Source organism: Falco cherrug, chromosome 5, assembly GCF_023634085.1.
Source record: "Falco cherrug isolate bFalChe1 chromosome 5, bFalChe1.pri, whole genome shotgun sequence".
Classification (NCBI taxonomy): Eukaryota; Metazoa; Chordata; class Aves; order Falconiformes; family Falconidae; genus Falco; species Falco cherrug.
In genome coordinates, this window is record NC_073701.1 from 74,852,064 (window position 1) to 74,872,079 (window position 20,016).

A 20,016-nucleotide genomic window follows, 5' to 3' on the forward strand; every position below is an offset into this window, starting at 1 on the left:
ATGGACTTTTGAGACTGACTGACTGGTTTCAGTCGAAGTAGGGATAGCCTGACTACAGTAAACTGGACCATTAAGAAATTAGGTCAAATTCAGATGCTTCCCTGCTAACATCTCAACTTCTGCTAGCTAAGCCGAGTCACTTCTCAGCATGTATGAAATACTGTCTGTCGGTGTTTATGGAGTTCCGCCATCCAGAGATGACAGTAGAGGCAATAACTAAATATAAGCATTTTTGCAGTTTGACAGCACGGTTAGCGGGTGATTTGAATCACTCAGTCCCTTAAGCCTAACCATTTATTAAGTCCACTTATAGCCGTGAAACAAGCAATGTGAATATAACCCTTACAGATTTACTTACAGATTTATTCTTTTATACGCTAAATAAATGTTTAAAAGATCATGAAGCAGACCAATTGTAGAACAAGACTTTGTCTAAAGCCATAGAAAACACACACTGAAGATTTGTGTTACCTCTGAATATCATGTGCCTGGTGTCACTGAGGGTCTTTCTAGTAACAGAAAAAGAGTAGCAGCAGTATGATACATTTTCATTAGTGAGAATAAATAATATGGATCCAAAGAACATCTGGCATGATCTTAAACATGTATCTTGTATACCTCCGTCAGTTTCAGATGTAGCCACGTGGTTTTGAAAGACCCGCTCATTAGGAGGATGTACTATAGAATATGTTGTATAAATGGTTTACTTTGTAAAGTCTCCAAAAGTTTCAAAAAGATCCTTTTACATTTAGGTCATGTGCTTGATGGTGTGTCTTTTCTCTTATTAATAGGCACCACAAGGCCACATAAGGAGGGGGAAGTCCCTGGTGTGGACTATATTTTCATCACTGTTGAAGATTTTATGGAATTGGAGAAAAGTGGTGCTCTCTTAGAAAGTGGAACATATGAAGGTAAGCACGCTTTTACTCCTAATGGCTCTCATGTTTCCTGTTCATTTTTCTAATTTGTTGGAATTGCAGTGGGACATCCCAATACAAATGTGTCATTGCTACTGTTACCAGAGATTTGTGAAGAGCCACATGGCAATTATGAATTATTTTTTTTTTGTATGTAAAAGCAAAATGCAGATGGGTTCATTGTAATTTTAGTATATAATGCTGGTTAAGAGAAACAGGATAAAACGCTACGCTTACAGGAAAGAAACAGTTCTTTATGCCAAATATTTGAGGACTGCTTTTCTAACATAGGACAAACAAACTATAAAAGAGAAATGAGCTGTAAGGCTGACACTTCTCCTTTGCATGTGTGATCCTGCAACTACCAATCTATATCAGAGGTTGAAACCTCACTGTTTAAGTAAAACAGGAAGAATTTGCTATATCATGTCTTATGGGCTTTGTGAAGTTATTGAAAAGAACTCATTAATTTTGTAGTATGACAGAGGGATAGGAACTATCCTAATGACTGTATTAGAAAATGTCTGTATATGGGGCAAAGAGCCAGAAGCTTAATGCAGAACAGTGCTTTCCAGGAGAACTGATGATTCATCTGATTTTAAACCTTTTCCAAAACACAGCCATCCTGAAAGTGAAACTACTATAAATGGAAGGGCAGTTATGTAGCAGAGCATTTTAATAAAACCATAATAATGGTATACTATAAACCAGATGCTACTCAGAGACACATTAGTAGTTAAGACAACTGAGTAACGGATAGGTCTTTTTACTGTGATCTTCAAAATGACAGGGAACCCTTTACATGAAAAATATGACCCATACATATGAGAATACCTGGGTGAGTAGAACAATTTACAGGAGCAGCCCCATATTTTTACCTTGTAGCAAAAGAAGCAATGAAGACCTTTTTGTCCTGACTTTGTCCCTGTCAGGGAAAGCATCTGAAGATAAATAAGAAGCTATTCACCCCAAAGAAAATCATTAGCTGTGTTATAAATAGCAGGAAAGAAGGTAATCCTTTCTCACCTAATCAGCACAAAGTACCCATTGGAAAGTAAATAAATTTTCATTAAGAGTTATACCAATACAGAACTTGTAACAAATATTTCCATTAAAGGAGGTCAAATAAAGGAAAATGTGTTGTCTTTTCCTTTTCTACTTTTTTCCCCACTGTCAGACACCTAATGGTAGAGGTTACCTAAACATTACTACACCACCACAATTTTACATTTATCACAGATTCATTAAATAACAAGCCTTTCTTGAAGTACCTTTTTGTTACCTTAGGTGTTTGAAACTAACATTAAAGGAGCTTAAGCGTAGCGCGAGTCTGTCATTGCTTGACCATATAATTTCATTAGTTTGTAGCAAGTTTGTAGAGGTTGAACTGCTAGGTTAAATTAATTCACAGTGCTCTTCTGTCCCTTGAGGGATACTGAGAGGTGTCTTGTAACACCAACTACCAGAGCTGAGTGGACAGCAAGGTGAAATATTGGTTGGAGGAGTCTGCGTAACTTCTTAAACTGGCTGAGGACCTAGCTGAAGAGAGGTCCAAAGTCGTGACTAGGCAATGTCTGTTATGTCTTTCGCTGATCGCATATGACAAGTTCACTTAAACCAAGAAATCAGAAACTAAACGCAAAACAATATAGCCTCAACTGACCAATTTCTGTATAAATCCTCACTTTGATTCCCAGGTTTCCTCATCACCAGATGTGCATTCCAACCCATAATAGGTAGTATATAATCTGTCTGTGTATTATGGCAAATACTAGGTAAAGCATTAGAAAATATACCTAGTTCACACACACTTTTTCTCCTGTTCTCATAAAAAGACTTTTGGACACAATCTTGCAAAGTTACACTCCACCCCCCCACCCCACCCCTCACCCCCCACAGTTTCCTGATTAATTCCTCATGGCTGTGGACCTTCCTCAGGGAAGGATTTTGCTAATCATTCCAGCACAAGTTTTCCTAAGCACATTAAGTCTGCAGTAATTAAGTTTACTGGTGACAATTATACCAACCAGAGAAAAGAAATTTTCAATTCCCTCCACTAAGAGAAGTTGATTTTTGAATTCTTTCATAGATCAAGCACCTTACGTGAGCATGCATGTTCTGGGAGATTAATTTTCTCTCCTTATCAACACTGGTTTTCAGGCCTCTGAAACAAATCAGCCTTCTTTTAATGAATCTCAATGTTAATAGATTGGTTTGCAGATTCCTTTATTTTTTTCTTTTTTTGTCTTGAAAAAATAGTTCTGTATTTAGTTAAGTTTCTGTAGCTGAGCTGAGTTGGTCTGTGCTGACAGCCACTATCTGCCAGTTTGTCTCTGTGAGAAAAATGTTTTGAAGAAGGGATTTCTCATTTAGTTGAGATAAAAAGACAGACTGTGTATGCATGTTGTTTTTCACCACTTCTTGGCTAGAAAGTTTGATTCAGTCAATTTACTTTCTACTGTATCAATTCCAAAGAGAATCAGAAACATCTAGGTAAACCACAGGAGGAGGAGGCCAAGTGGAGATTTACCTGACACTGAGTCTTTGTATTGTTCATTAAAGTACTCAGTATTGTTGGAAGGGGAGAGATTTTCTCACAGTGATGAGAAAACCAGTGTAAACAATCAGAAACTTTTTGTTCTGGTGCAAGCAAATAACCGATGTGATTCCAACCTGGACAGGTTATAATCTAAAAGGGAAACCAGTATATATATTCTTAGAAAAGTAGAGTTCTATAGTTCTTTTATTTTAAATCACACATTGTTTCCTGAGTTTTAAAATAGATTTGTAAGTTATAAAAGCTTGAGAATTAAAAATAGGATCTGTGACCTTCTTACTGCTTAGGTTTTGAATACTCCTGCCTTTGTCTACCACTTTTACGACAACTGTGAATGACTATAGTATTCCCAAGTGCTTTAGAAAAGCAACAGTATGATCATGGTACAAACTCAACAAATCTTTTTTTTACCAGTTTTGCAAATATGAAAATATTTGGTTTCAGTAGGACCAAATCTGTTAGTATTTTGACCTTTTCCATTTCTGCCTTTTTGAGCAACTGCTGGAAAGACCAAGCCATGTTTATAGATGTGAATTATTTTAAACATACATAATGATACATGAGCAGTTGATGCACTTTTTGCATCTTGCCTATGGTAAAGGTCAATGGCAATCTAGGTGGCACTATTCAATGCAGAATGAGAGAAAGAAGAATACAGGGCTCAATTCCACTCTCACTCAGATTAACAGTAAATCACGTTAACTTCAGTGCAATTGTCAGTGAGTTCTGAATTTCTAATAGAATTTCAGTGAATTCCACCAACTCATTGCTATTTGAGGCAAGGAGTATTTGCCTGAAGCACACCAAACTCATTTATTTGGAGTTCTTTGTATAATAGTGCAGCCAAATACTAAAGGTTTTGTTTTGTTTCTTTTTAGCAGAATCCCAATTTACTGTACTGAATAAAGAAATTCTGATTTGGCCCAGAATGATAACTTCTTTGGCAATAACACTTGTTTCCAACACAGATATTGGGGTAAGGTAAAATAAACCCATACTTCTGCACCAGAGGAGGACGTGTTCCTGTGCAGAGTGAAAGCCACCTGCCACTGTTCTGCAGATTCATGTAGCACAGGAGGATGTGCCCCAGCAAAATAATACACATCGCTTTTCCAGTTTCTGGAATGAAGTTCATAGGTGGTCCTTGAATTGGCACAGTATGCGCAAATCTATAAAATGCAGAATAACCAAGCTGTGATGAACAGTCAAACTGTGTATATGTGTGTGCTGTCTTTTATAACTTCTCCAATAGGAGAGTTGGCTCGGTATACTGTCATCTCTCCGATATGTCAAAACTTGTATGGAGACTTCATGGATCACTGAATTCAAAGGCTGTTCCCATCCCTTTATTAGATCAGCAAAATTTCTTAGCCAGTGCAGCATATCAGTAGACCGAAAGTGTATTTGAAAAGTATATTGTTTAAGAATGCCAATGCTTATAAGCAGAAATGTAGCAGCTTCGATATGATTTCCAAAACCCAGATATGTTAGGGCACACAATTGAAGGTTATGGTAAGATAGAAATCATTATCAAGTATTAATGTAAGAGTAATGCATGCTATGGGCAGAATTGCCCTTTAAAAAGTAACATATGTAGTAGCGGTACCAGAAATAACAGGAATTGTTCAGTGTATAAATGCTGTAAGAAAAAGAGGCATGTTTGTTGATGATCTGCAAGGACATAGATGTATTTCAAATACAGAAAAGCAAGAAGGATTTTAGCAGTGTGGAAATCTATGAGAAATGCAGACATAAAAAAAGCTTGTTCACAACTGTTAAAGATGTGGCAAAATTATGAAAATAAATTAATTCAGCCGGTATACCTATGAATAATGTAGTAAGAAGAACTCTCTTTTTTCTGTCAAAATTTGTTCACCTCTGAAGAGCAGCAAAACAGTTGTTTTGTAGAATACATCTTATTTTCTATTGATATAAGAACAGTCCTTAATCTATCCCGTGAAAAAACAATTACTTTCGTTATTGTGCTATTAATTTTGTTCCAAAGCCACTTTTTACAGTATGTTTGATTATTGGGAATTACCTTTCAAATTTATTCACTGGTAAAAATTCAAAGCTCACTGAAGCTATTTAACCACTTATGTGATCATGGACTTCCCTTAGCCCCGCTGAACTCCATGGTAAAATTCCAGCTGGCTTAAATACAGACAGAATTTCACCCCTGTATTTTTTTACTGATGGAGTATTATTTGGCAGAAGGCTGAATATTAGCTGGAATTCCCTTAATATTCCAGAACTCTTTCATTATTCTTTTCTTTAAAAAAAAAAAAAAAAAAAAAAAAGGCTGAATACATCCCATTGGCAGAACCTTAGTGTTATTACTTGTTTATTTGAGGACACGAAATTTACAGTTGTTTTAGGAACAGTTTTAAGGGGTCAGCTTACATGTGCTCAGTTGAGTCACCACTATGATGAGCTCCCATGGGAAAGTGGATGTGGGCTGGAGCTGAGGACTTGCCTGTGACTCTTACCACACACTGGCATGTAAGCAACACCAGGAGGGGATCTGATTCCATTCATCTGGCGAGAGTCCTCATACCCAAGAAGACGTTAAGTTTTACATAGGCTTTCATTCCATCTCTTAAGCTAAATTTAGCCTAAAACCTTCTAAACGATCTCAACCCTTCTGTTCAGCAAATGCGTTTTCAATTAACATTTCATTTTACTATCTGTAAATTTAAAATATGAGTTAAGGACTGCTCCATGTAGGCAATGGAGTTTTTAATTACTGGATTGTGGTGATAATGGTTTTATAAAGAGGTGGTGTTTGATTCCTGTAGTTTTGATTCAATTCTTCCATGTAAAAACTGTTAAGGAATTGAAAATTCCACCCACTTGCTGTATGCAGCATTCCCTTATGAGCAGGACATCCTGAGCACTCTACAGCAGAGGGATACAAAGGAAATGAATCAAAATAAAGATAATAAAATACTACCCTCCTAAGACAGTAGTTAATGACATATTCTGGGTTAAAATGGCTAACAAAGGAATCATGATGGTGGGTACATACAGATAAAAATAAAAGTAGTCCTTCAAAAGCCATGTCTTTTAACAGTGGAAAGTGTTTTCAAGGGCATAGACAAATGAAATGAGATACTTTATACTAAAGATCACATTCCTGTTGAAAGTGCCTCTTGAAGTGGTAGATCCCATACCAATATGATGTCCACTTCTCCACTATTCAGAGAGCATGTAAAAGTGGATATACTGACACTTAGGTCAAAAAACAGGAGAAGAAACCTTAAATACAGGCAGTGACTTGATGGTCTTTTTGAGTTCTTGTACTTGTTCTATATTGGTAAGTTTTGTTTGTTTTGTAATAAGGGCTTTGTTGTGTTCCCTCCCTTACCCTTGGGGCAGAGGAGGATGTTGAGTCTCATCATTAAATATGAAATGCAAAAAATGTAAATGCTCAGAAGCTCAAAAATGTAATGCCAGTGGATATATCAACATACATAAGAAATCCTGTCTACATTTGTTAGTGCATTTTAAGGCATGAAATACCACATTTACTTCTTTTTTATAGGTGGTTTTTTTGTCATTTTCTTAGGGAAGTAATAAGGAATGAATCAGAACCTAACAAATATTATTTCATTTTTGTATGAAAAACAGCTGCTTTTTAAAATTATACTGTTTCAATATAAAAAGTGACTTTCATAACTTCTACAGTGCCTTTTTAAGCTTCCTGAAATGTAGGATTAGTGCTACATTTAGCCTTCCTCTGTGTTCTGAATTGGAGGCTGCATACATGCTCATTATTTAAAAAATTGGTATTCCTGGTGTGTGGTTGCTTCTATCTCACGAATCAGGCTTCTGTGTTAGCTAGCATCCAGAGACAGGGACATGGGTAACATCAAAACACAAACTGCTGTGGTCCTGTCCTTCCTACAGCTTGGGCGTTTCTCCCTTTTCTGCAACAAGGCTTATGGTCGGAGTCTTCCCTGCCCCATGTGGGTTCTGCAGCAGGTCACCACTCTCCACAGCAGACTGGGGACACTCAACCAAGCTGGTGGTTGGGGAAAGCTTACAGATACCTGAGGCTGCAGGCCATGTCGATAGGCGAATACTATTGAAGATATGGTCAGTTTTGGCCTACTGCAAGGACGCAAGCAGTAAGAAAATATGACATCCAGATGTTCATCATAGTGTAGCATGAAAAAGTGGCACCTGGGCCATGTGTGTCAGTACAGGTCAAACCCATGCTCACAGGCTTCCAGGAAATAGAAGCTTATGTGACTCAAGTTTTATGCATGAAATCAGAAGGGTGAGACCATTCTGCCTTTAAACAGACAGCACCCTGATGCAAATATGTGATGGCTTTTCCATCCTGTGCTCTTCCAGTGAAATCGAAGAGATCACTGGCTTCCCCTTGGCTTCTCACAGAGTTCAGCTGAAAGAAAACCAACAGCCACTGCAATTGTCTCTGTCTCCAGGAACCTCTTTCTGCTCCATCCCCTGCCCAGTGGATGGTTGTACCAAGGGTGGCCATGGATAGACTAGACCTGTACGTGGGTTCAGTAGGCTGTGAGTGGGATGCACTTGACTGAGCTGTGATGCAGTCAGCTGCTAGACTGAGCTCCCAGACTGTCCTGTCAGACAGCTCTGCTGCCTAAGTAGAGGGTGCTGGGTGGCCAGAGCAGTGTTTCTGGCTACCCCAGTGGGCTGGCTAGTGCGCTCCCTGTCAATATGCAGTGCTTCTTTCAACCAGTTGTGTCAGACATAAGGTCAGAGACTAGCTACTGTCACATATGGCTTGGTGGAAACCGTAACTCTGCTGACTTGTGCTGCGTACCTCAGCAGAAGTGTGCATGGACATTCAATTAATCTGATTTGTGTTCTGTTGAGATTCTGTGGCTACCACAAGCAGCAACTTACTGTCAGCTCAAAGTTGCTTTAAATTCCATCAGCTGGTAATTTTCCATTGGAAATCAGATGGATCTATGTTCCCCAGGCACACAACGCTTTTCTTTGCTCATACCCAGAATGTAGAGCAGGTCCAGGTGCCACAGACCACACATTTTATGGGTCTGCATGCTCCAGAAACCCTTTCTGCTCAAACAGGCTCACTGAAACAACTGCCAGAGTACTTTCTTTTGTATCAAAACTAGATCACCACCAAGAGGATCTTAGCTGCAGAAAAATCAAGAAATAGCCTTTGCCTTCATGCTTTTTTCTTAGCTGCGTTGCTTGTGTGTCAGCTTAGCCCAGACCTACATAAACCTGCCCTATTCTTTACAATTCTGTGCAGTCACTACCAGAAAGGTATTAACAAACTGAAGTGTCCAGACAAAAGTAATGCAAATTACCAGGAGAGCCATAGGGAATAAATTTAGAGAACTCCTCAGACAGGGCTTTGTTGAGTAATGATTGAGAAGCTCGGAGAATTTAAAATGTGTGAACCCAGTGGATGAATAAAGATAATTCAAAGTTTGGCAAATAAGTAACCAGGGCTAATGCGATGAATCTGGAAAAGATGAACATTTGGATTTAATATTGAGAACAAATTTCCTCATACTGATGTGATTTAAGTGTTAGAATCACCTCCAGAGGTGGAGATCCAAGTTTTATCTCTTACAAAGTTTAAAAGTTGTTATTAGTAGAAATACTCTTGCACTAGTAGAGGGAGTAATTAAAGGCTGTAGTATAGTACTGTCTGCTTCAGTATAGTATTTATTAATGCTGTCTATGTGACACATTAGGTTTTGACTGTGGGCTTTTTTTATAAAACAGATCACAACTGGTTAATGTGCACATTTTGGATACATTTTCTAACTGAACTGCAGTATGTGTTGCGCTGTTTTAGTTTAAATGCAGACTGTATTAGACATACACTGTCAAACTCTGTACAGCCCGAGCTATCAGGCTATCACACTGATAAGGCATGTTTATCTGTAGTTATTACAAAAGTTGTTAAAGAATTTAACATCTTAAATTGCAAATCACAATAATGTGTCATTGCTCTGGAGAAACGCTTAGCTACATTGCTCAGTTAGAAATCTCCGCTTTTTAATGCATTGCTGGAAAAACACAGTATTTGTTATATCCAGTTTACATGCAGTTATTATTATGTCTTTATGAAGCTCCTCTGGATTTTATATCTCTTGGATACTACACATGCATATTTGTGATATTCCTTATTATTTGGCTTCAGATGAGAACTGAACCTTCCTTCTGGCAGCAAAGAGTATTCTGCTAAATACCATAAACTGCAGTGCAAAAAGTGTTTGGGAGGTTCTTCTTAAGACACATGCAGAAAATCCCCATTGCTACAAGTCCTTTCACTTTGCCCACTTAAGAAATTTCTAAAAATATTGAAGTTTTATTTTCTAAAGACAAGGTATACTGAAGCTTCCATAATACCTTCCTGTTAACATTTTCCTATGAATCAAAGGATTTTTCATTTATGAGTATGTTCCTTAGGTCCTCCTTGCCTTTTTTGAAGATAGTTTTAACAAAACTGCCTTCTCTAGTCTTTGCTCCCTAATCACCACAGCTTTCCAAATGTGATACAGAATGGTCCCAAAATAACATGAAGCCAGCTTCCCAGCATTCAGGTGCATCCTATCCAGTTCTATGGACTTTCACATGTCCAGCTGATCTAATTAGTAGTACCTCACTTGATCGTTCTGTACCATGTAGGTAGTACCTGTCTCTGCCTGTCTTTACTACTAAGCAAAGACCTGAAAGGCCTGGGAGTGAGCAGCTGACTTTGCCAGTAAAGGCTGAGGGAGTGAGGACATCAAGTCCTTCACCAAGTTATCCTTCTCCATGCTGTCTGTCAATTGGCCAACTACTCCATCGGGCAGCAGGCCCAGCATCTTCCTTTTGCTGCTGCTGTGGAAGCCCTTCCTGTTGCCCTTGATGTCCTTCAGCAATTTCAACTCTAGCTTTTCTTTGGCCTTCCTAATTCTGCCCTGTGTATGCAGGAAACACATCTCTGTTTCTCCTTGGTTGCCTGTCCATACTTCTGCCTTCCTGACAGACCTATAGCGAGGAGTTCCCTGGGAGCAAAACTGAGCCTTTGAGTCTTCCCTTGTTTGCACAATGTTCCATAAAACCAGAACAAGGCTTCTCTATACTAGCAAGGAGTGGGTTGTTTCTGTATTCCAGTTCTTGCAGCAGAAATTGTTTTGCAGCCAGACGTTAAAAAATTCCTTTTTATGGCCTTGGGATGAGTTGAGGGTTTTTTTTGAAATCTCGCTTGGGTTACTCTGCTTCAATAGCAAAGTATTCTAGGACTTCGCAGTGCTTCATGCAACCCAGGTCATGGCTGCTGTGGTGGGCTCCAGACATGTGACTAAGTGTGCATCCTGCTGCCTGCTGGCATGAAACAAGGGAACGGGCTGCTTCTTGTCAAGGTGACCTTCAGGATAATGAAAGACATTGAGAGAAGTAGGTTGTGCCAAGTATGGAATAATGCAGTGTAAGTGTGGGAAGAGGGCCTGGATTCATATGGTTAATTGAAAAGATGGAATCAGCTAGTGATACAGCTTGTTCTGCAATAGAGTTACATTACTTCCCCAGTGAGCTAATTAAAACAAGATAAAAGACCAACAAAATCCAAGCACTAAGAGAAGTGTTTGTGTTTCAAAGCAAAGCAGTTTCTGATTAAAAACAAAACAAAGCAAAAAACCCTAAAGATATTAAAAACAAACAAACAAAACCTTTCAAGTGTAGGGAAATCCGTATATTGGGTTTACACCGTTTTCAAAAATAATTACTCTATGTTTTACCTTGTATAAATGAAAGAATAAATAGATCTACAGGGTTTTTTGGCCAATGGAATGTTCCCCTTGTATTTCCAGTAAAAGCAGTGGAGAAACAATCAGAAATCAAGGTCAAATATGCTGCTACAGAGTGGAATATTGTAGCCCGGTTGATGACCTACAGTTATTTTATGTCACGCGTACAGGAAAAAAATAGCCAATGACATAGAATAAGCTTTAGAAGATCCTACTGATGCAGAAAAAACCTACTCTAGCATAAGGAAAATGCAATATATTCAGTGCACTGGCACTGAAAGTGATGCAGGAGAGGTGCCACAGCATCTGCAAACTGGGTGACTTTTCAGGATTTAAATTTATCTTTCCTAGATTTGTTTAAGTGTAAGTCTAAGCTGCCTCAGTCATCACCAGGAAGAGATAGGATGCGACTTAGCCATGACCACAGCTTGTTGATATCTGACCTAGTTTAGAGCATCCTCAAGGCTGCTGAAGATCAGAGGAATGCAAAGACAAAAATCTTGCTTTGATCTTAGTTCACCCCCAAATTATGTTACATTCTCTATCACTGAATTCAGGACTCCAGGAGAAAAATCTACAATAAAAATAAAAATCTTTAAGTCCTTCTGAGTTGCACAGCGATGTGCCTGATAAGAATAATGAACCTTAAGACTGGTGATTGAGAATCAAATACCCTTTCTGTCCATGGATAGACACATTTACAGGGTCCTCCACAGACATTAAGGTTGCTTGTAGGGGAATGGTACATGTTTTTTGTCTGTTCTGTGCATGTGAATGATCTCCCCTAATAATCACAGAGGTTACAGGAGCTTGAAATGTAAGAACCAAACTGATTTTATTTCTTGTTCCTCTTTGTATTTACGTGGTGTCAGAGAGCCCCAGGCATAGACCAGGAAACACTGGCTAGGTGCTGCAGCAGCAGAGTAAAAAAGAGAACCCTTTCCCTCAGGAATTTACAATTGCAGCATGAGATGAAGGACAATAGATGAAAGCAGGCAGTAGGGAAAGCAGCTAAATGTCAAGCAATGGGTCTCCACAGACCAGTGATTTGATTGCTGTCACAGCTGTACATAGGAACACTTAGAGAGAGAGATTTAAGATGTGTGAAACGGGGAAAGAGAAGTACTGAAGAGCCAATGGGCACAAACAGAAACATGGGTTCCATCTGAATATCAGAAAACACGTCTTTACTGTGAGAGTGACCAAGCAGCTGCAACAAGTTGCCCAGAGAGATTGTAGAGTCTCCATCTTTGGATATATTCAAAAGCTGTGTGGACATGGTCCTGGGCAACGTGCTCCAGGTGACCCTCCTTGAGCAGGGAGGTTGATGAGATGACCTCTGGAGATCCCTTCCAATTTCAGGTGTTCTGTCATTCTTTGAAATCATAAAGTTGGTGACATCAGTGTGGATATAATGTCAGGAGCAAGGGGGAGATACAAAGAGATTTTGTAAGAGGTGGTGGTAACAAGAACGGTGAAAGCAAATACTGAGTTGAGTGAGGAGTTATGCAGCTGAGAAGGTGGAGCTAGCATAGAAAATAAGTGAAGAAGAGAGAAGAGGTGGGTGCTGTGATGAATAGAAGGGTGTCAAAATTAGCCAAAAGTGGCAGAATGAATGTTTAAAGGGTAGGCAAATACAGTGATGACTGAATGGCTCTTGTGACTAGGAGTGCAGTGTCCTCTTGCTCTAAGGAGGTGGAATGTCCCATCACTGGGAATGGTGTAGCTCACAGCTGCCTTCTTGCCATCTTACAAGAAATAGATTAGTTTAACCATTTAACATAGAAGCTGAACGGTTTCACAGCTTAAAGCTTCACTGGGAGAGGTAATTCCCACCTAAAAAACTTTAAAGCACAGCTTCTGGTATGGAACAATGTTATTGTCAGCATTTTTAACAAATCCCGTTGAAAAGAATTATAGTCAGCCTGGTTCATAATAACTCCAAAAGAATCATTCTAAAGCAACCTAGTTTACCTTTTCTATATTACAGTAGGCTGCACAGTCTGCATGCTATCACGAAATATCCCATTAACAGTTTTCTACGACAAGGTTTTGAAAGACTTTTATACAGAGGCAAGGGGGAAGGTGCGAGTATTTCCTCCTCCCTTGGCCACTATGTGCAAGTCCTGTTAGACCCTGCTGCAGAGGACGCAGGCTGTGGAGAAGACCCTGCACGAGCACTGTTGTGAGGAGCTCTTCACTAGCTACAGGTAGACAAAGAACGTGCCAAGGGGAGCAGTATCCTCCTTCACCAAGCTGACACTTAGGATATGTCAGTCAGAAGTTTTCTGTACGAGTTATACCTAGTCAAAGCCCATGGCTGTTGTAACTTCATAATTGAGAGTCTGTTTAGAAAAATTCTGCCTGATCTCCCTGTGGAGATTTCGGTTGCAAGTAGTTGTGTTTGTTGGTAATCCCTAGCAGACCTTCCACTGTCATATTTTTCCCAGCTGTATTTGGATGCTGGTCTGCCGAGCATCAAAACTCTGCAGCTAAAAGAAACAGAAACAAAATCTCCTGTAGGCTGCTGGAATAGTTATTATTTTTGGAAAACCTTTACTTCTCTGTCTGAGACAGGATAAAAAACCTGAGATCAATGAAAATTCAAATGAAAACTCTGACTGATTCAGCTATAAAAAATATGAAAGGAGGCAGATGTATGAAGATGTGCATGATTATATGCTTAGCTGGAAAGAGAAAGGAAGCAAATTGAAGTGATAGAACCGAATACTCCCTGTAACACTATTTAACAAATTTCTCTCATAACCTCACCTGGCAGCGCCTTTGCAGTATCAACCCCCAGCCTTTGCTGCCTCATTGCAGCCCCCACATCGAAGAGTTACAGTCAGTGTCAGGGTGGGTTCTTCTAGCTAATGGAAGAACCTAGCGATGAAGAGACTACGCTTGTCTGATTAGGGTAAAGATACTGCTTTGCCATCCATAGGTGGGATGAGGCTGTTGCCTTTTCCTTACTGACACTATACTGAAGGGTAAGGTAGGAACCTCTAACAGGAACACAGCCAACAGGAGGTGCTTTGTGTCACGAGAAGGCTAAGCTGATTACAGCTTGGTAACCCTCTTGCCTCCACTCTTTAGTGCAAACCCAGAGAAGCAAGGAGAAATATTTTTTTTTAGGGGCTGTGAGGTGAAAGGTTGGCGTTATCTTTTACATTGAGACTTAGATTGAACCAGATGGAACAGATCCTGCATCTGTGACCTACTGGGCTTTAAGCAGCCTCTACCTACATTCTGTATGGGTTTTTTGTTTTTATCAATTATGAGTAGTTTAATGTGTCCTAAACTATTTTTGACTCTTGGTACTAGTGATTTTGTCAGTGAAAGTCACACAGGGGAAAAAAGTAAGTCACTCCAGGCATAAGATTAAAGGATGATGTCTTAGGAAAACCACCCTGGTTTCTGAACGTTTCATCAGCTCCTCATCTTCTGTATAGAGTGTTTGGAGTGTTTACCTTAATGGCACATGGCTTGTACAAAGTCTTAATTTTTATCTAGTGTCTTCCAGTGGTGACAGCTAGTATGATTCAACAGACCTTTTTCTTGAAGTGTGGTAGTCTGATTAGATAAGCCAGATTCAGGGAGAAACCTACATTACAGAGACAGTAAAATTTTTGAGACTGTTTTTTCCCCTTAGAAATGCATTGTTCTTACAGAATGCTGTTAATGTATATAAAAACTGGGGTGGGATTTTGTTTTGTTGGTTTAATTATGGGTTGCAGTTTCCACTGTTTTCAGCACTGCCATAACTTTTCAGCTTGTCAGTATAATCTTTATTTGTAAGAAAGGGTTGGGCAAAGTGTAGTGATATATTTTTATAGTGGTCTTCATGCAGCTGAACTGCAATTTACGGAATAATTACTTTTCTTTGCTGCATTGTCTCATTCTTTCCACTCCTCATTCTGAGAGTGCTCAGTAACACATTGGTTTGTGAGATAGCATTTACTTTCATAAGTGCCCTTCCACGTAAGTCATTAAAGCAAAAGAAGGTAAAACAAACCAGCTGCTTTCAATGCTTTCTTTGGTTTTTTTGATTAAGCAATGAAAAAATTCTTCACAGCACCACTGCTTCATCAACTGCAAGAGTTTGCATGATACGTGTTTTGAAGACATACAGCAGTCAGACAAAAATAAATATTGAATACATATCTTTCTTACTGAACAACTTCTTTCTGTACATTTTCATTGTGTGAAGGAATTAGGAATTCACCAGGAAAAACAGCATGTGATTGAGAGGTTATTCACACTATGTAACATTAAGTGTTTAGCTTAATGCTCTTAATCACCTCCTAGAGGCATTTGACTCTCTCTGTTCTCTATATTCTGTATTGCGAATTTCAGTTCTTAACTTTGGGTGCACTAAATTACAGGGCACGTGCAACACTTACACAGCTACAGACTTTTTTAAGGTCCCAGAAGAGGCCCTTAGCAGAACAGGGACTGTGCTCCAGGGCTGATGATCAGAGGACAGGGAAATGCATCCGTGTTTTAGTCTACTGGACACAGATACAGAGACATGGTACCATTTTCAGCAGCAGCCCTGACGAGCACACATTTAGAGGAAGTCAGCTCTAAAATTCCCTGACAGGTAAGGGTCAGGTTTCAGGTTTACTCGTATCAGTAAACCTGATATTATCCAGTGCCGACCACTTTGACATTATAGTAGCTATCTGCTATCTGACAGACAGGTTGTCACGGTCTTTCTACTGTCCTTGTCTGGTACAGACTATTAAACAGTCATTCTCAAGATCACAGGCTCGCAGAGTTATTTCAGTTGGAAAGGGCCTCTTCACATCATCTGGTGAATAGCTTTGTGAATGAGGACAGGGTAGTAAATGTTTTCTACCTGGGCTCTAGTAAGAGTTTTGACACTGTGTCCAACACCACCCTCATAGACAAGCTGACAAGGTATGGATTAGGTAAGTGGACAGTATGGTGGATTGAAAACTGGCTGAACAGCCAGGTCTGGAGGGCTGTGATCAGCAGTACAAAGCCAAATCAGAGGTGAGCCACTAGTGGTGTATCCCAGGGCCAATACTGCTCCTCAAACATCTTCATTAATGATCTAGACAACCCTCAGCAAGTTCACAGATGATACAAAATCGGGAGCGACTGATACACCAGAGGGTTGCGCTACCGTTCTGGAGAATTAGGCTGAGAGGAAACTCATGAAGTTCAGAAGAAGGAAATGCAAAGCCTTGCACCGGGGAAGGATAACCCAATTCACCAGAACATTGTCCCCAGGCAGAGCTCCAGGCATTCCAGCTGTACTCTCTCAAAAATGTCAACATGCTGCCCTCGCCTTCCCAGCCCGTGTTTCCAAAAGAGCCTGTATCTAACCATTGCAGAAATCAAGTTGTGTGAATTGTCCCATCATGTCTACATTAGCTCAATGACTGCAACTGCACACAGACATCTAATTCCTCCTATTGGTTCCCCATGCTGTGTCCATTAGTGTCAAAGTATTTCAGAGAGGCACCCAGGCAGGCATGCTTATCCACCAGAACAGTTTCAAAAGCCTTCCCCACAAAACTGTTCCACAGGAAGTTCCTTCTTTATACACCTATGCCTAAAGTGATTCCACTTCAGCATTGTTTTGTTGATTGCCATGTCCCTTCTGTTCCTATCTCCCCTGGCTCTTAGCTTGCCTATCCCATCCGCCACTTGCTGTCTTGTTTGTTGAGGAACATCTACCTACACATTGCATGCTTCTGGTTGCATGCTTTGGCCCCAAGAGCCTCCTCCCTCATTCTACATCATTAGGGTCTTAGTAAGAAATGGATTCTGGACTTCTGCTGTTGTAAAGTTATCAAGATCTATCTCCCAATCATAAAATACCTTCTCCTTATCCCCTACAGAAGTACTGCTCTAGAATATCACTCCTACATAGAAAATTGTCTCTAATTTCTGGCCTTTGTTCCTTATCAGCCTACGTAATTCAGTTTTATGTCAGTACTGGATTTCTTTTACATGACTTTGCTTTGGTAGCATATCAGGTGCCTAAACTTAATTGTCTTTTGCATTTGTGAGATACCTTTGGGTATGAATGTTATCCAGCATAGTTCCAATGTGGGACTGGCATGTATTACACATAACCTGTAAGATTTGTACTTTTCTGAAACAGTTTCTAGAGGCTACACAAGATCACCTACAATGTCTGAAGTGGCATTAAAAATGATGTTTAAGTACCAGTTCATTTTTCATTTCTTTTATATAACGCCTTACAAATGTAAAGTAAAACTCTCATACTGAAGAGAGATCAAGTCACCAAGTTTCTTCTTCAAAGTGTGTTTTAAAGCCCTGCATAGTTTTGAGGTCAGAATAATGGGTCTGTGCGTTCTTGGCTATTTTCCCCTCTCTCCTTAATCTTGATTATTTTATTTACTCTTCTTCAAATATGTAATTTGATAAATGCATTAAATATTCTCACTGTTAGTCCGAGAGGTCATGTACTGGTTTTTTTTGCAATGGAGGTCATCTGTTATCCCTGTTTTGAGAACACTGAACTCTTCTTTGCCATTCTACTTTTTTGCCCCCCCCCCCCCCCCCCCCTCCAACATATAATTACAGATACATTAATTCCTTTTGAGTCATGGAAAAAACTGTGAAGAACAATAAAGAGAATAGTGAATTTCAATAGCAGAAGTGGATTAAGAATCAATTATCAACTCGGTCCCTCTGTTCTTTTCCTGTAAACTCCCCCAAAACTTCATGCTAAATCTTCTCCATCCTCTGTTGAGACCATGACGGCTGGAATTGAAGGAAAATAAAATGAGGTATTTATTCCTCTGAAATACAAGCTGAAATACTCAGGGGAGCAAATTTAGGACGTCTTGCTCCTTAGACATGAATGGTTTCTACCAACACTATCTTCCTTTCTGCTGCTACCATTTTTGCTTTGGCATTGCTCAAGGAGTGTCTGCAAAGGCAGATATTTCAAGCAGTAGGAGTCCAGAAATAAATGCTCTAACCATAGTCATTCCAGGTATAACTAAATCTTGTTTATGTATTTGATTACCCCTGGCTGGCTCACCTTCTGGCAGGGAAAATTCATCATTTCAGTAGGGAGAGAGGGGGAATGCTTTGAAAATCCTAAATAATAACACAAACCAGAGAATAGTTCAGTTAATCACTAGTTTTACCTATCAGATGTCTGAATACTTACGGTAATTTACATATTTTTCGTTTGCAATCAGTTGCTTGAGGAAACATATACATGAGTGTTTCACAGAATGCTATTTTTTCTTGTTTTCCTTAATACAAACAGACTAAAATTCCTAAAATTAAATCAAATGATAGAAAGGAGAGCTGGTTAAGACTTGTCAGGTCATTGAGGTTGTCTGCCTGCCATCGAAGCTATGTTGCCTGCGGTATATGCAGGTGCTTTGTTTCAGTCTAATTTTAAATGACTCATGCAGTGAAGCTCCTTGTACCACCTCCCTTGGGAGACAGCTCTGTAATCTAACATCCTAACAGTGAGAAAATGCTTCCTGATACTTGGCTGGAGATACCCTTTTGCACAGTGTCAATCCGCTGTTTCTATTTGTATCCACTGAGGCCATCTTCAATGATTTTTCTTCTTAATCTAGGTTTAAGCTTCCTAAAAGAGGCAATGAATATATTCCTCCCTGACTTCTCCCACCCTGCATTCTGACTTGTATTTTGTTCAGTCTATTGCTAAACTATTCCTAAATACTTTCTAAGTATTCCTAGAATTAGTGCATGTATTCTGAAGTTATTCTTTCCTAGTATGCTTGGAGTTTTGGGGGTTGGGGTTGGGAGTTTTTTTGTGCTTGTTTTTGGCACCGAGATGCTTCCAATTTTGGACCCGAGGTGTAAATTATCAATATGTCACTTCACTGCAGCTCTTCCAGTCAGTGCTCGCTGTCTTTTCTCCACCAGCTTCACTGCTTTAACACTCTCCTCGCTAGCATGTGGCCGGGTTTGCCGTATGTCACCTGAGACTTCACCGCAAAGCATCACAGGAAGGGAGCAGAGGAACCCAGCTGAAAAAATAAATGGAAGGACTGAAAAAAATAAAAATATTTACAGATTAAATTAGAGGGAGAAAGGTGGTACTAAAATTAAATATCCTTTGGGAGTGATGGGAAATTGCAGGGTGTTTAGTCTGGAAGAAGCCAAAACTTGGAGGTACAGCAAATTTATGGATGACTGGAAAATATAAGATAGACAAAAGTGAATCTGGACTGTTCTTATTGCAGCAGCAAATAACTTGGATTTCCTCCCCAGAAAACAAATGCACAGAAAGCTAGCACATCTTTGTGCTTTATTTTTTTTTTTTTTTTCATTAGAATTAATTTAGAAAAGCCTTGTGTTCTGTGACACAGGGAGAGATGGAATTAATGCTGCTTGGGTCCCCCTGTCCTCCTTACCCAGACCTGCTGCTCAGAGGAGTGGGGCCTTGCAGCCACACCACCTGTCCTCCCCTCCAAAAAGGCTGGAGAAAGGACACCCTGCCCGCAGCGCCAGGCTGGAAGCTTCATACTCAGCTCCAGGCCCTTCTTGTACCTCCAGTGGGGCTTGGATACCAGCTATCATTACTTATTAATAACTTTGCTTTATGCCAGCAATTCTCCCTTGATATATTGTATTTGCAAGTCAGATCAAGTACAGCATATGTCCTTTCTCTCTCTTGGCTGGAATTAGTTCATTTGTCCTTTGCTGATGCTGTCTTTTTCCTGCATACCTTCTTTGACTTGTCGCTCCTTCTTTGACACATTCTTGTTCTTGTTTTCATTGCAGCAAA

General features: G+C 39.6%; 1 protein-coding gene across 12 annotated transcripts in view; it reads left to right on the forward strand.

Annotated features, from left to right (window-relative positions):
- MAGI2 (membrane associated guanylate kinase, WW and PDZ domain containing 2) overlaps window positions 1–20,016 on the forward strand; it is a 755,689-nt gene that overhangs the window by 447,377 nt on the left and 288,296 nt on the right. For all 12 annotated transcript variants that reach the window (XM_055712103.1, XM_055712104.1, XM_005443453.4 and 9 more), the window contains one exon: window positions 792–911. In XM_055712103.1, coding sequence (XP_055568078.1) covers window positions 792–911 — 120 coding nt within the window. The remainder of the gene's footprint in view (window positions 1–791; window positions 912–20,016) is intronic.